The 18391-nt window shown below is 36.8% G+C and overlaps 1 protein-coding gene and 1 pseudogene across 1 annotated transcript; one reads left to right on the forward strand and one right to left on the reverse strand.

Moving 5' to 3' along the window:
- Positions 1-1359: 1359 nt before the first annotated feature.
- LOC123872832 (cell wall protein IFF6-like) lies at positions 1360-3859 on the forward strand. The gene is made up of 3 exons (XM_045917394.1): positions 1360-1377; positions 2239-2425; positions 2637-3859. The coding sequence occupies exons 1-3, from the start codon at positions 1360-1362 to the stop codon at positions 3857-3859; spliced, it is 1428 nt and encodes a 475-aa protein (XP_045773350.1).
- Positions 3860-4368: 509 nt separating this feature from the next.
- Positions 4369-18349, reverse strand: LOC123871411 (annotated as a pseudogene).
- Between the last annotated feature and the right edge of the window lie 42 nt (positions 18350-18391).

Below are 18391 nucleotides of genomic sequence, written 5' to 3' on the forward strand. Positions count from 1 at the left end.
TAAGTGTTAGAATAAGATAGTATGGACCTACCAGAGCCACATGGTCACACTAGTGACCCAGCTCTTTAAACGAGAAATAAAAAAATAAAAAAAATTTGTACACATACTAAATCTGAAGGTATACTATACTGTCTTCTGAAATCAGAAAGGGAATTACAGCTCCCGACGACGTCTCAAAGAACCAGCGGAACTTTGAGTTGGTTTTTGAAATAATGTTCAACTTGCCAGTAACGTATGACAATAATATATAGTCGATAGAGGCCATAATAGATCGCCTCTACAGAGCAACCATATATTACATTATGTTAATACATATACCTCTTTAGTATTTTAAAACCATTACTTTATACACAGACACAGATTTTATAGACAGTTTTTGAATAAAAACTACCGTTTAAGAATTATCATCGCCAAAATGTGATATAAATGTTTGACTAGATACGGCGCTTCATAGTAACAACATGTTCCAACTAACAACGGTGTCTGCACTCCTGTCAATCGTAATCTGCTTTAGGTGCATTCTGTTTATAAAATTAAACTTGCGTGATAACTCTTAATTATTATTCATATTCACGATATCATATTTGTTATTACCTATAAATAAAAACCATACCCGGCTGAGTTTGTTGTTCTCAGACCTGGGTGCGTTTGGAACCCTTATAGCTTTAGTTTTAAGTTAACATCCCCCTACATCATTATTTTACAAATTCAACGAGTTACAATCAAAAAGTGTACAATGTTACCTATTTTGAATTAATGATTTGCTAACATATGTGCGTTTGTGAGCACTTGTCCGGGACTGATTGATCCAAGAGGCACACACTCTATGCAAAGTGCATGTATGTGTCGCAGCGAAATGGTATAAGCCGGGAGTTGGCCATAACCTTCAGGGATATAGTCAATTCACGGGAGATGTTAAAACGGCAACTCAATTTGATCATTTCACTAAACAAATCTAGTGTTAGTTAGCCATGTCCCTGAGGGATATGGCCAACTCCCGGTTCATGCCATTTCGCTGCGACATATACAAGTAAAGTTCACGCGCATTCATGGCTTGCAAGAACAGAAGGTTCCTACTATGAAGGCCCCATCTAGTAGACCATTTATATCGCTGCGTCTAGGATCTGCGTTGGCGTCATTACCGTTGCAGTTTGTATCTTTCCAGCCAAGTTTATGGTTACATGAAAACATTTATCATACGGATAATTCGGCTTTCATATTCATTCAAACATCGTACCACGTGAAACCACCGTTCACGCATAGGTGTGAGTTTTACGATGCATAGAGCCATATGTATTTACTTTATTTTTTTATTATAGCTCGTAGATTTTGCACCTAATTCATAAAAGTTGACTAAATATGTATTTGATAAAACGAGTAAGTAGGTACTTAGAATCTACTAGGTAGGTACCTAGTAGATTCTTAGTATTTTCCTAAATCTTCGCAGGGCACGTTTAATAAGCAAGCGCGCTCCAAATTAGATGGGATTGGTCCCATCATTGCTTTTTAACCCCCGACTCAAAAAGAGAGGTGTTATAAGTTTGACGTGTGTATTTTAGTTTTTTTTTGTTTGAAAGGTGGCTTGATCGAGAGTGTTCTTAGCTATAATCCAAGAAAATCAGTTCAGCCGTTTGAAAGTTATCAGCTCTTTTCTAGTTACTGTAACCTTCACTTGTCGGGGGTGTTATAAATTTTTAATTTACTCTTGTTACAAGACATGATTACCAAGCGCAAGTACGTATATCTAGTTATAGAATAAAGTTTATTATCAAACGAAACAGAAATATAATGGTTTTTTAATTCCATTATAAATTAGCCCTTGACTGCGATCTCACCTGCTAGTACTCACTAGCAGGTGAGAAACCAATTTAGAAATTATAAATTCCTAAATTGTCCCTTCCGAGAATTGAATTCCGGCCCTCCTATTTAACAGACCACAAAGCTCACCACTGCACCAAAGTATTCTTTTGGTATGTAAGGTAAGTTTTTTGGTTTTTTCATTATACAAAAACATACAACTATCCAAGGTGCTGACAGCAAATTATTAATATCGAAACTAAGGTCATTGCACTTGGATCTAATTATCTGGTCATACAGCCATTTCGACATCAAAGTCATCATAAAAAGTCTAAATCGTTCGCGAAAGGTTCGCGATGTCTCTAATCACTAATCAGGTCCGCCAATAATAATTAATCTAACGTAACCCATCAAAATAATTTACGGATACAACTTTTGTAGGTGAAGTTCACAACAGTAGGCCACTTCGGGCGAGTGGTGATGTGGGCTTGGTATATAAACTCGGAGAAATGCTCTCTCCACATCCACTCAGTCCTGAGCTTTCGAGTCTGTCACATCATGGCCACCAAATTGTTCGTAGCCTTGGCATGCTTCGCCCTTTGCAATGCCAATCCCACATTTTCAAATGGTAAGAATTATAGTTTTGTAAGTTTTTTTAAAATTAAATTATTTACATTTAAATAAACTTTTAAATAAACATTTATGTACTTTTATTTACTGGTATTGATTTTTTACACATTCTTTGGAATTTATGACGACTTTGATGGCAGATTTTCGTTTCAGAAAATCTCAGAATCAGAAATCAAGTTCAAGTATTACAACAATCTTATTTTTTTCAGGTTACATCTTCCGCAACGGACGTGGCTACTCAGTCGGTCAAGGTTACACGACCAATCCTGACGGCCAAGTGGTAGGCTCTGCGACTAGCGATGGAGGCGTTCTTCAAGCCTACGGAAGCGCATCTACTGATAATCAGAATCAGTTAGGAAGGAACGCCTATGGCGAACCCTACCCCGGACAAGCTGTAGCTAAGGCGGAAGTATACGATGGACCAGAAGCTCGCTCGTATGAAGAAGCTAAAGCGATAGCTGAGGCACGAAACACACCAACCTACTACACCGTGGCTGATCCAACGGTCGTCTCTTACCAACAAGTCTTTGAAACCCCTGCTGAAATAGTATATGAATATCCTGGAAACGCTGCCCCATCATCTGCTATTACTGTCGCGAAAACACAAGGATATGGCTCAGCTTCTTCAACTTCTCAGAATGATCTCGGTTTGACATCTGCTGCATCTCAAACAAACGGTGGTTATGCCAGTTCAGCGGCCAACAATGCTCTGAATTCAGCAGTTGTGTCAACTAACTCTCAAGGCATCGCCTCATCTAAGGCTAACATCAACAGCCTCCCAGGCTTTGTCGTTAGCTCTGCTAGAGCCAATGAACTGGAAAGACAAGGCTGGCGATTCGGCACTGCTTACAATCTTCCCATTCCCGGACAAGCTCAAGTTTACAGCCAAGCCAACGGAGGTTCCGCCAAGTCAACCGCTCACACTGACGGCGTCGTGACTACCGCTGATGCACAAGGCTATGGGTCCTCTAATGCCAACGCTAACTTAAACAGTGGATACGTCAACTCAGCAGCTAACTCCAATGGCCTTGGTTACGGTGCTTTCAGATACAGCGCGGGTAATCAACTTGGTTCTGCGCAGTCAACCATTAACAATGGCTTAGGTAACATAAAATCTTATGCCAATTCCAATGGATTTGGAAACGCCAACTCTCATGCTGATATCAACGAACAGGGCTCTCTTTCGTCGGTATCAAACTCCAATGGTCATGGAGCCGCTATCGCCAGCGCAAATTCTGCGCCAAGTTATGCTGTGTTCAGAACTGACGGATTCCCATACGCCTACAGCGCAGGACCAAGCGTCATAACTCAAACGTCTGGCCAAGGATCGGCTTCGGCTAGGTCTCAGGGACTTAACTCTGGATACAGGGTGATCAACTCTGCTGCCAACTCCTATGGATACGGAGCCGCACAGGCCAATGCTAGCGCATAAGATGGGATAAAGCCAAAAACAAATAACATCAAGACGACTTTTGAACACTGATAATTCTGTAAAACTTGTCTTGATGTATTTGCTGGTATATCTTTAGGTATTTATTGCATTATTTATCTTATTTATTTAATAACTTAAGAATGAAAAATTAAATAAAAGAGATTTTCGTGAAAACATAAACTTTTATTTCAAATTCCCTGTAAATTTAATCAACGAAGTATCACTTGTAGTTTCAGATGGTAGGTAGGTACAACCACTATAAAATATTTTGATGAATAAATAATGGTAACACAATATCATCGTATACTTATCGTCCAATTTACATGATGACATTCGGCAGTTCGGCAAATATATAAACTTCGTAGACCTCAAGTAGATCCTTCTTAGACTCTTCACTCTCACTCTCACTTCAACTAGACCTTCGTAGATCAAACCTTAAAATAACCTTCAAGTCTGACGCAAATTGGACGATGTAGGTAAATAAAGGTTATTTACAATAAAAATAACAATAAAAAAAGCACAAAAATTTTATAATTTGCCTTGCATAAACGGCTTAAGGTATTTCTCAAAGGACTGATTAACAGGCTCTGCATTAAGTGGACTCTTCAGGGCTTCTTCCATGAGCCTTTCGTATGCACGCCCGTCGTACGCCCCCAAGGTAGAGTTCAAGATCTGGAGAAAACAAATACATCTTACCATTGTACATGAATTTTCCTGCAACCTCCCCATAATAATCGTTGAGCCTCGATAGCTCAACGGTTGAGAAGCGGACTGAATTCCGAAAGGTCGGCGGTTCAAACCCCACCCGTTGCACTATTGTCGTACCCACTCCTAGCACAAGCTTTACGTTTATTTGGAAGGGAAAGGGGACTATTAGTCATGATTAGCATTGGTTAATATTCTTTAAAAAAAAATGTCACTTAGTCTATAAAAAAGACACTAGAAGAAAGCCACAATTAACTGACAGTCAGTTTCCACTAATTAATTATTAAATGCTTGGGCTATGAGTGCAGATATATTTTAAAACTAATAAAAAAGTGTCCGTTATATTTTCACTGCCTTTTATACACTCATACTACATATATAATCAAACCAATTCGACCATTTTTAATTTTTTAAAGTCTGTTTGATGACCCAGGCCTTATCGCAACCAATTTTGTTGATGGCTCATCAATAATTGAAGTGTCACATCTTGTTATGTATTTACAAAAACCGTTCAAAAATCATGAAAAGTTCATAAAACATACCTCATCTCTGAAGTCAAATGCATCCACTAAGCCAACTGCATTCGGTCTGATCTTCTCCAGCAGGTCTTCGTATCGATGCTGCAAATCTCTTACGTCACTCGCCGTCAACTTTGTGTACTGTGAAAAAGTTACGTTTATTTCATACTAGCCGATGCCCGCGACTTCGCCCGCGCAGATTTAGGTTTTTCGAAATCCCGTGGGAACTCTTTGATTTTCCGGGATAAAAAGTAGCATATGTGCTAATCCAGGATATTATCTATCTCCATTCTGAATTTCAGCCAAATCCGTCCAGTAGTTTTTGCGTGAAGGAGTAACAAACATACACACACACACACACACACACACATTATTAGTGTGATGAATATTCACGGACGGACGGACAGACAGACAGACAGACAACAAAGTGATCCTATAAGGGTTCCGTTTTTCCTTTTGAGATACGGAACCCTAAAAAGCGTTGCGCTAAAACCCGGCGTTGCGCTGAAAATACAAAGTGCGCGTTAAAAAAGCGTTGACGTGTGAACAGATACTTGGGAATGCATTTGTTGTATTTGAACGCTTTTTAACGAACGTTAAAAAAGCTCTCGTACGAATTAGGCCCTAAGCTCTACCAAGCTATAAAGTCTCATCTACACTTATCAATAATAAAATTAGTGATCACTGATCAGCTAACACAAAACAAAAGTCAGTCACGTTTAGAATTTCCATTCATATCTTCTCAAACTTTTCGACAATCGATAAAAAAGTATTGAAAAAAAAACAAATCATACACAAAAATAATGAGCATAAATGGGATCATTTATATTTTTTGCTTAAACATATATTAGTCTAACATAGCTATTAACTCTCATGAACGGTTATTAGCTACAAACAAACTTCGACCCGTTCCGGTTATGGTCGCCAATGACTAATGAAGTCAGCTGGAGTCCATTTTTTGCTAATTCAATGGACCATTGACCTCCTATCTGGATAACTGTATCAAAGACCTTATATCAGAGGTCAGGATGTAAGCGGTACCATTATTCTTAAGTATTCATAAAGGCCTGCGTATACTAAGTATTAAAAATACAACTGCATATAAATGCCAAACTATCATATTTTCACCAAAAATGTTTAACATTTTTATCAGTTTATTTAGTTGTATACGGAAATTAATAATTAAAACAAAACCGTGAAAGATCTTCAATTTTTATTTCTATATTATGAAGACTTCAATTATAATATACAAGCCTTTTTACAAAGATTGTTTATTATTACTATTGATTACACTGTTTAAAGTATTGGAGACTTTTTTCATAAATAAATTCTATATTAGTCCTTTTTGTCTTAAATTTGGTAAATGTCACATTTTTATCACTTTAGAGTTTAGCATTAAAAAACTATTGTTCCTTGTGCAGACCCTGAGAATTTTAACGTATGAAGTTGCTTTTTCTTCTTTGCAACAAGTGTAAATTAAAAATTTATAACACCCCCGACAAGTGAAGGCATCTTGACAGCTTGACATAAATTTGTCAATTGACATAATATTAAGAACCTAACGGTTATCTAACCTTCTTTTCTGCAAGAAAACTAGAAAAGAGCTGATAACTCTTAAACGGCTGAACCAATTTTTTTGGATTATAGCTAAGAACACTCTCGATCGAGCCACCTTTCCAACAAAAAAAAGTAAATTAAAATCGGTTCATTCGTTTAGGCGCTACGATGCCACAGACAGATACACAGATACACAGATACACAGATACACAGATACACAGACACACAGATACACACGTCAAACTTATAACACCCCTCTTTTTGGGTCGGGGGTTAAAAAGAGTATGCTCAAGCTCTAAATTCAAATTGTAATCTATAGTCTTATCGATTTCAATCATTGCAAATCACATAGTATAATAGCGACCCACATCGGACAATCGATTTTTTTTTGTTTGTAAACACGAGTAATAAAATTTTATGACTGACCGCAATGTTATAATAATAGAGCAAAAAATATGACCGAGTTATGTTCATACGTGCTATTGCTAGCCTAAAGCAGATATATGTGCGTAGACGTTCAATAAATTACCTAACGGTATGGCTTTTCTGGTAACCAGTAATGAACAATAAGTCATTACCCAAATGAACCCTACTAGTCTGTACCTACTCATATGATCCAACCAAACCGGGAGTCTTGAAACCAGAAACGATCAAAAAGATAGTTCAGAGGTAAAATAATATTGTTATGGTCTCAAAAATCATCTTTGACCACCCCATCTAGACTATCATGAAAAGCAAAATTGAGAGCAAAAAATAAGTTGCTCAAAGATGAATTATTTAGAGGCTATAAAACATCAGGACATGGACACTGGAAACGATACAGATCAACGTTTCACGTTTTCTTATTGGTTAATGATATAGATTTATATAATGAGATGATGAACAACTTTATATTGAAAAGGGATTGAAATATGATAAAGAAATAAATCAGAAATCAAGACTTCATAGAGAGTTCAATGAAACTAATCAACTCGTGTTTTAATAAACAGAATCAAAGCAAAACTAATGAACACATAAATAAAACAATTTTACAACCGCATACATATTAATTTCTTTTGGACGCCATTATTCGAAATGACTATTTATGTGCTCCAAAAGAAATTAATAGCAGGTTTGCAAAAAAAGGACTAGTTTCTCACGAGTTTGCATATTAATTGCCATTATTAAATAACATCGACAGATTTATAATGAATAATTATGTATCCGTTGTCTTAATTGATTTAGATGTTCTAATATCTTTAAACAGGATTTTATTTTTACTGTTACTTTGAAACATTTTTAGACGAAATGCTTAGAGAATTTATATCACAGGGCAGAAAGACATCAATTAAATTGTACCCTGTACTGTTTACTGTACAGCACTTAACTTCTCCAGGCTGCTAAACAATTTTATTTACTTACCAATTGCTTACTAAGAAATGCTGCAACTGCAATCCCCAACGCATTTCTAAGAATTTAAAAGGACTCTATCTATTTTCTATAACCACTGAATCTGTTTGTAGGCAAGGTTTAAAATATCGGGACCTATGTGTTAAGAAAACAAAATATACAAGTAAGCTAATCAGTTCCACAGTTCACTTACCAATAGAAAGTCTCCAATCCTCTCTTAAGTCCAGTAAATATAATACATTTCTAGAAGTTGATGCAAAACCGTTGCCAACGGGGCTGATAGAGTCGATGCTCTCCTTTCTATTTCTGTTTTGTAAACCGAGAGAAGAGTGACTCTAGCATGTGCCTTGAGAAACAAAAACAAACGATTAAATTAATGAAATACCTAGGTATATCAAATTAGATAAAAATTTAACTGCAGAAAAGAAACAAAGGTGAACTCTTGTATTGACCTAATTATGTTTTTTTTCTACTTTTTTAAATTCAAGAGGCTTAGGATCTACAATCTACATTTCAATTGATAAAAACATAATCTCAGGAAAAGAAGCAGTGAAGTCTTTATTGAGTTCACATATACAGTTACAAGTTTTGTTTGGCAATTACCTCCGCAGCCGCTATAAGTTGGACGGAAGCCTTGTTCCAAGCATCTTCTGGAGACAACCCTGATTTCCTGTATTTGTCGAGACTAGAGATGCTTGTGGACACTTTCCTGTGCAATTAAAAAGACATTGTTATAAATCTGCAATAAAAAAAAAGTGCACAGGCTAAAACGATGTAAGTAAAATTACTAACCCTTTAGCAACTCTTTCAAAACTTTTGAGTATTCCCTGAAGAGAATTATCCCACTCTGGCACTGGTGTTTTGTCAGCGAGGTACACCATCGATGGACTTACTGAAATGTGACCTTTGTAGATTTGGTCCCAGGTTTTCACTAAGGATCTGTAACATAAATTCGGCTAATTATAAAATAAACTTTGTTTTATAGTGCCCATAGAGAAACCAGAAGATAAAAACCACGTTGGAGGAGAAATTACAAAAATGTTCAAACATTTTGCGAACTTCACGCGATTATTGAAAATGTGTGAAACGAGGTAAACGAGAGAACGATTAAAAGTAGGAATACAAAATATTATAAAAACAAAAAATGTAGATGAGCAAAAAAAGTAGATGAATACCTACAATCGAATCACATTTTCGAAGAGGAAGCTAATGCTTACCTAGCAACCTGCAGAAGTAGAACTGTGTTCTCTCCCTCATAAGTAACAGTGGCGACGGAAATGATATACAGGAGTGGTAAGTTTGATGACATCATGTATCCATGGCCTCCGCAAGCTAAACGACACTTCTCAATTAGTGCAGTGCAGTCTGCAGTACTGATGACTTTCATGGAGCAAGCTAGGACGTGGATCTGGAAGGCAAGGCTACTTTAAAAGTATAATTTATAATAAGTATACAATTTCACTGAAAAGATTGGTTAGGTAGGGCTTGGGTTGTAGGCGGGCGACAATTGACGTAAAAATCAAGGCATTCACTGTCTCTGTCACCCTCCCGCAAAGCACAACTCCATACAACCTAGTGGCATATATAGGGTTAAAAGCTATAAAATATAAGCATTTGGTAGAAACCCAATTCCTGGAAGGTCATGATGAATAAAAAATACTGATTTATTACAACTAGGGTAAGCATTGCTTTTGTGCTTCTATGACCTGCATGTTTAGAAATCTTTTCTCGACCAGAATCGTCTCAGTCAAGGATATAATTGACCAGCCTCAGCTTTGTTTGAGTGAAATTTCTGAAAATCTTTTTTAATTCTGCATTATTGAGAAAACCTACCTACATCAATCCCATCCATCATGGGTCATCCCAAGTTTGTAGATCCAACGATTTAAGACGGACGTTCAATATTATTTCAGTCTGTTAATTTATCTTCATATAATATTTTTAAATTAAAATGTTTTGCATAAATATGATGTATGTGTGTTAATATTGGCAGAATATATGTAGCTTCTAAGGAATTCGTGATATTGTTTATTATGTGTGTTTATTAAGCAGTTGATTATGTTTTGAATCCTGTTTGAACGGGTTCCATTAATATACCTAACTAGCATTATAATCTCTATATTTATGATAACTCATCATCTCTTTTATCATTTAGGACTTAATTCTGAAATATGATGTTCTTGATCTTCATAGATAGATTGGAGTATTACTTACAAAAACGGATGTTTTAATGTTCATTCTTCAATTAACACCTACTTTTATAATTCGAAAGTTTTTTGCTTTATCAAATCTTTATTAAAAAGCAATTAAGATGCACATTGACGTCTGATATTATGTTCAGTCTCGACGTTTGCTTTATTAATGAAATAGTGCTGTCGGTAGGTACATAACATTATTTAGCCGAAACCTTTTTATTTCAATGACAAGTAGCCCAAAAGCTGATTCACGCGTCTGGTGATCCAAGAGCTCGCACTTATTTGGCTAAGCCTTGCCATTCAGCGGGGTAATAGTGCCAGTGTATTGGGCACAATGCCCACTAATGACCATTTGGATGGCGTATATTGAATATATGTTTTTTCTTTTTACCTAGAGGAAAAATTATATTATGTGATAAAGTAGTAGTGATTGTGAATTCATCTGATAAATGAAAATGCAGTCTAAGATAGAGGGGGGCTAACTTGGCATTATTAAACTTAATTAACCAAATCCAAACTTCTTATTGGTTTCTATAAAGCATCACAGCATAATTTAGTTTGTTATTCAATATTTCTTCTATCCATCTATGGTCATAGCCTTTTGTACACGATTGCTTGTCTGAAAGAGTTAACCTTGTTCGTTTGTTTAATGTGATGTTTTAACAAGTGTAAATTAAAAATTTATAACACCCCCGACAAGTAAAGGTTACAGTAACTAGAAAAGAGCTGATAACTTTCAAACGGCTGAACCGATTTTCTTGGATTATAGCTAAGAACACTCTCGATCAAGCCACCTTTCAAACAAAAAAAACTAAATTAAAATCGGTTCATTAGTTTAGGAGCTACGATGCCACAGACGGATACACAGATACACACGTCAAACTTATAACACCCCTCTTTTTGGGTCGGGGGCTAAAAATATTCATACTTCAGGTAAGTTCTTGAATTCTCCCCGTCTGAGCTCTTCGCTGGTTTTGGTAAAGCGATCCCAGAGCCAACGGACGGTGAAGTGGAACGCGTGGCTCGTTGCTATTGCTATTAACAACTTGTGCTGCTGCGTCACATAGTCAATGATTTGGGGCTCAGGTGCACTGCAATAAAATATTAGCAAAACTTTTGTCTGTGGATAATAATTATTGTCTTTAATAAAACAAAATAAGAAGAAAAATAGGAAAAAATGCACAGCTTCAGTCGTTGATGGTTCAGCCTCATTAAAGAACTGAATATTTAGTTTCTTCAATAAATTCCTTGGCATGCACGCAAAAGAAATACTTAGAAGGTACCTACATGTGATAAATTCGTGTATACTTAATTCAAAGATTAAAATTAAATTAAAATTAATTAAAATTCAAATTAATAGAAAAATCTATATCACCAAATGACAACGTGTTGGAATCAAACATAATATTATCTAGAAAACAATCAGGTTTGATTAGATTAGTTTAGAGTTTATATAACTGCCAATTGTACCTATACCTACTCCTTATATTCATCGGGTGCTAAAATTGCAGCAAATGTCTAACTTGCAATCGATTGAAATAATATATAATACTTAACTTAGGTAGGTATATGATATTCAGATATAAAAAATCACGATTTTAGTACGAGTTAATTTTAATGATGTGAAATCTAAAATACGTACCTGCCTAAATATTTCATTTTTAAGTGAAAAGTTTTTTAAGCGTCTTGGGCTATTTTGTGAAGGGTAAACTTCAAGATCGCATCACCAACATGCTCATGTTAATGTAGTGCTCGGAGCGTGTTAATGGTTTAAATTTACAAGTTTAATTTTTGATAGGCATTAGAATTAGTTCTTGAATTAATAATCGTGCTTAGTAAGGCACAATTCATTTCATACTCCAAAAAAGCTGTTATTTAATAGTTTTAAGTTTTCACTTCTGCCAGCAGTGCCCACAGACTGCTTAAGTTTAAGCTTAAGTTAGTTTCACTAATAGTTACCCGGGCTTTGGCTGCGACTGTCGTCTGATGGCGGAGTACCGCACGGCGATGGTCGCGGCTTGGGCTAGGTTTATGCTCACGTTGTTCACAATAATCACTCTGACGTAAACCATAGTTCCGTACAGCAACTTGCTATTCGGCGAGGCTTTGAATGTACCGTCCTAAAACATATTTCAAACGGGCTGTTTTATTTAACGGCCTTGTCGATCTAGGTAAAAAAAGCAGATTCCAGGGATATTTTAGTCACAGAGCTATTATCTATATCTTCTATACTTATAATAAAACTGTAACTGGACGATTTCTGTACATTAAATATATTTTGGAAATTTTAATCGGAGGAAACATTATTATTTATATAAACCTTATGATTTTTGTCTGTCTGTCTGTACGCGCATCACGCGAAAACCACTATGTGGCAGCTGATACTCTGTGTTAAAATATAGGGTAGTTTTTATCCCGAAAAAGATAATGGATTCTTCGGGATACGGGATCAAACTTTTATTGATTTTACTACATAACTCCGTCTTTGAACCAATTTTCACAATTCCTTTTTTTACAATGGTTGTACCTACTGTCGGGTTAGTACCATGTAAGTTTGGTGAAGATCTAACGAATAGTTTCGGAAATAGAGGATAGATCTCTTCACAGGGTAACAGCAAAACGATCGCGATCAGTATAATAGCTTAGTAGAAAGTAAACTCTTAGTCATAATACAACCCATTTAGTATTACATTCATACCCATATTTTGTCTATGGAATAGGCAAGCCGGGCAGGTTAGATACTACTTTGATAATTTTTGAATTTGGCAGAACACTAGTACCCTTGGTGTAGGTGTTCCTCTGGTGTCAGTGGATCAATTTTTTGCAAGCCTGACTTTTTAAACTGAAGAAGTTTTATGTATTATGTACATTCAAATTAATACTCGGAAATCATTCAACCAAATTACATCAATAAATTTAGGTAGTTTTTGTACATAATATTATAGACAGAAGATGTCGAAGATATTAATTAATCATAAGATGAAGTTAATCATTAAACCCGAATACTACCCGCAAACTTCCAATAGATAGCGATAGATACATAATATAATAAAATTGTTTTTCTGTGCTCGGTTAAATTTTGACATTGTACTAAGTATATTTATATTTATGAATTTTTTTTTCCTCTTTCATTAATTAGATATCCCACTAAAAAAATTGTAAAGCAAACCTTTAAGACTTGTGTATTTTTCATCAACATCCAATCCCTAGGTATCCGAACATTATCAAAACCCAGGAATCCATTATTAACTGTATTAAAGCCCATTTTGGGTCCAATCTCGCCCACTTTGACTCCTGTAAGAGGCATGTGGGTTTCCCCATCTCTTATTTGCACCATGAATGGCTGGATGCCATAGTTCTTGCCTTTTATGTAGAGCTGGGCCATGACCACGCAATGGTTTGCTGTGTTTCCCACTAAATGAAAAAAATAATGACGTATATTACCTTTAGAATAAAAGGTCAGTAATAAGGCATTCTGGAGCGAGTGGTTGAAAAAGTGTTTTATCTCTATTAGATGGTACTCACTTCCTCCAGGCCACCATTTATAAGCAGTAAGAGTTGGGCTGTGCAGAACAAATTCTTCTGTGTCAACGTCATAAGTTGCTCGTGTCTCCAAACCACGAACAAAGGTACCGTGACCAAGTTCCGTCTGAAATTAAATAACCAGACAAGAAAATACTAATTAAAGAGACTATCTCGTAAATAATAAATAATTGATAGACAAGATAAACAACTTATTATGAAGTTAGTTTCAAAAATGTAATGAGAAAAAAAACTGGTTTCCGAAAAACTTAACAAGGTCTTTTAAAATCATTTTAGAATGAATCTGCTTCGTGGCAGTGCGTGCAAAAAAAAGCGGTCAAGTGCGAGTCGGACTCGCACACGAAGGGTTCTGTACCATTCTACAAGATATACCTACCTAACATCCTAATTTAGATCTCTGCAAGTTAATAACGGTCTGCGCCTTCTATATGTGATTAAGTGAATTAAATTTTTCGTGAACACATTTTAATTTTTATAACCAGAAATTCATGGTTTTTAGATTTTTTCCCCTACTTGTGCTATAAGACCTACCTACCTATCAAACAAATTTCATGATTCTACGAGTAGGTGGTCAACGCGAAGTACTATAGGTTTTCTTGACAGACACGACAGACGGGCAGACGGACAGACAGACAGCGGACAGTTAGTAATACCACAGGTAATACCCTGTCCCTACGTAAGGAAACCTAAAAATAATCCTGTTATGGATAAATTAGAATACCTAACTAAATTAAGGTTGCCCATCCGTTACCGACTGACTTGAGTAAACGTTGCAACTGGTGCAGTTAATTTTTTACTAACGGTTTTGCAAGGCACCCTTACTCTGCACCCTCAACAATCAAATTATATTTTTGAAAATCTATTTATATCCCGTTATAATATTTTTGCTGGCTTGTACTTACCTGAGCATACGTGCCAATAACTTCAAAATTAGCAGCTCTTTTCGTCCAATACTCCCTTTGCTCGTCGTTTCCCTGCTCAATAATCGCGACCATAAACATTTGTAGATGTATTAAAAGGGGAGAATGGTCTTTTGAAACGGCTGTCCATAGAGAGTTGCGAAAATCTAACCTGAAATATACTCCTATTTAAAAAATACTAGTTCCACCTGCTATCAAGACCTGAAGAAGAGCATACAGCTGGTGAAGAGGACTCTCGGATTTGAATGGATACTGATCACGAATATCTCGTGCGGTTTACAGTTTTTTGCATGATATATTTCCTCGTATCATTTTACCGAGGCGTACCTGATGTAGGTACCTACATGCCTACAATACCTGACATGCATGGTGGTGCATACCTCCTTGAAATTACTTTGAATTTGTTTCATTTCCATTTCCAAATTCCAGTTAATATACTCTGGAAGTATATTATGAAGTCCCATTTACCAGTATTTCTCCATTTCTGCAAATTTTATCCTTATAAAAGTTTAAATTAGAAAACAAATACCTGATGTTCTCTTCAAACGATCTGCTAGCGCTCTCTTTATCATACATTTCAAGCGCTTTGAACATCATCACACTCTTTCGTACACTATTTTCATATTTCCCTTTATGGCTCAAGTAATCTTCTGGTACTGCGTCTAATAATCCTTTTACGCTTAAAACGTTTTGTTCTGAAACATAATTTACTAAATAATAGATTTCAAATAAATTAGATGCTATCATCTATTTTTAGAGTTCCGTACCTCAAAGGAAAAACGCAACCCTTGTAGGATCACTTTGTTGTCTGTCTGTCTGTATGCTGTCCGGCCGTCTGTCGTGTCTGTCAAGAAAACCTATAGGATACTTCCCGTTGACCTAGAATCATGAAATTTGGCAGGTATGTAGGTCATAAAGCGCATGTAAAGGGAAAAATCCGATAACCGTGAATTTGTGGTTATATCACACAAAAAAAAACGTGTTCACGAAATATTTAAATCACTAAATCACATAAAGATGGCGCAGACCGTTATTGAGTTTCAGAATTCTTCATATAGGTGTTAGGTATAATTTGTACGATGGTACGGAACGCTTCATGTACGACTCCGATGCGCACTTGACCGGTTTTTCTAAACTATTTGAGTACATTCCTAAAGGAATCCTAAATACGCATGTGCGGGCTTTATCTCCATACTTGCTATGATACCAACACAGCGGAAACTTCCTTTAGTTGGATTGTGTTCGTTGCCTTGAGGAATTACGCGTGCCTTGGGGTGTGCGAGAACGTGATCTGCTGTTCCTCTGCGTCGCCATTTGTTGAACCTGCTTCCGTAGCTCAGCTATTCCCTCAGTGAGGTCGCTGATGAGTGAGCTAGGGACTCGCACTCCAACTTTAAAAACATTGTTGTGATTTGTCGACTTGTTCCCCTCGCTATCGCCGGGCGGCGATGCTGCCGACGTGCCTCGTACGTCCTTACTCATGTTCGTATATAGAGGTCACCAGTAAAGGAATCCTCGGTGCGTCGATGATAAAATAATTAAACATCGATGTAATTAAACGACACGAGTTCCTTCGTAAAATTTAGTTTTAATTTTTTCTCACAACATAAATAAACAACGTTAACAAAACAGTATTGACGTATAAATATGAGTGAAGATTTTTTCTTTTTCTTTTTTCAAACATTTATTTTTAAATAACTATGTGTGTAACCTAAATTCCCACTACCGGTGATTGCATAGACGGAGATTAGACGCTCAATCTGGTGTCAGTTCAGTCCGTGACTGATGTCAGAATGACGGGAAACTAATTGTATACGCGTAGACTGATGGTCCGATGGTCCGGACTGACGGATATTTAAATATTTTAATAATTTTTGTCAGTCTGGTTAGACTGACGCCAGACTGAACGTGTATTTAATAGCTATCAGTCTGATGTCTCATGTCAGTCTGCGCTTAGACAGCGATGGAGTCGTACGACGCAGACTTGTCGCCGCCTGCGCCGAGCCCCCTACACTCTAAGATCTAATTATTATCGTTGTGAATTAAAAAAAACCGGCCAAGTGCGAGTCAGACTCGCGCACCGAGGGTTTCAATCTGTTTTAGAATGTACCTACAAGTAAAGCCCTTTCATATGATACCCCACTTGGTATAGGGTAGTTATCTTACTTTGAAAATTAAAACACGTGATGTAACTACAAATTCACGGTTTTCAGATTTATTCCTTTACTTGTGCTTTATTAAAGACCTACCTACCTGCCAAACATGATTCAACGGAAAGTACCCTATAGGTTTCTGACAGACACGACGGACAGACAGACTGACAGACAACAAAGTGATCCTATAAGGGTTCCGTTTTTTCTTTTGAGGTACGGAACCCTAAAAATTTTAGGTAAGTTCGAAAAGGTCAAGAGTTGGAGCAGAAGAAGTTTATGTTCTGAAGAGCTGGACATTTGAATACCTGCATTCGATAATAATAAAATTAGCATTCGATAATCCATATCCATACTAATATTATAAATGCGAAAGTGTGTCTGTCTGTCTGTCTGCTACGTTTTCACGGCCCAACCGCTGAACCGATTTTGATGAAATTTGGTACAGATATGGTCTACATCCCGGGGAAGGACATAGGCTACTTTTTATCCCGGAAAATCAAAGAGTTCCTGCGGGATTTAAAAACCGAAATCCAGGCGGGCGAAGCCGCGGGCATCCTCTAGTAATAAATAATTAGCATAGTCTTCTTCTTCTCCTGTGTCTCTTATCTCATATTTATGGCGTTATGAGTGTTAACGCGTCGAAGTTTTCGGATGGACTGATGGTCAATCTGAATAAGCGTGTAATGTGCTTCGACAGTCTATCCATCTGGCATCAGTCTCATCACGATCAAGGTCACGGACTGAACTGACGCCAGATTGAGCGTCTAACCTCCGTCTTAGAGACATTCATTTCCAAAGCAACAATCAAACGCTAATTTACGTTGTTTCAAAACTCATGAGGAAATTCAGATAATATCAATATCTTTTCTTGATAGGTCTTCTTCCTGCGTCGCTTCCTCAATTTTGAGGATCGTGGCTCCCCTTTGACGCAATCCTTGCTACGATGTTTTTCCATTGCACTCTGTTTTTTGCCGCATGGATTGCATCACAGATGGGTGTGTTGACCGCTTCTTTTATTTGGTCTGACCAACGTCTCGGGCTACGTCCGCGGGGTCTCTTTCCTAGACTCTTCTTGGATCTCCTCTTCTAGATAGGTAACTAACTATAAATAGATAAAAATTAAATATCTAAATTCTAAATCAACTCTTTTCTTTAAAATCTTCACCAAGGATTGCTTGATCAAACTAATTTCCCTTGTAGTTTGATTTTCACCTTACGGCGTCCTCTAAAATCTCGTTGACCTCAAAATTTCGTACATCGAAAGTATTGTTCAATGACATCGAACTCATAGTAAGTACGTACCCAAAGTTCTTCTCCATTTTGTATAATCCGCTCCGTCGTCCAACAAATTAGTCAATTCCTCTACATTAAAATTACACTTAGGCCCTTTCTTTTAGCAAATCCTCGTTCACTTTCTTATTCGCCATCACTCAACTGCTCAAGAGCTCGTGCAATACTATTCGTACCCTAGTATTTTGTATGATATAATAAACAAATCGAGATACGTACCACGTATTGTGATAGTGCGGTAACTACTTGAACACTTAAAACG

This window comes from Maniola jurtina, chromosome 2, assembly GCF_905333055.1.
Source record: "Maniola jurtina chromosome 2, ilManJurt1.1, whole genome shotgun sequence".
In the NCBI taxonomy this organism is placed as follows: Eukaryota; Metazoa; Arthropoda; class Insecta; order Lepidoptera; family Nymphalidae; genus Maniola; species Maniola jurtina.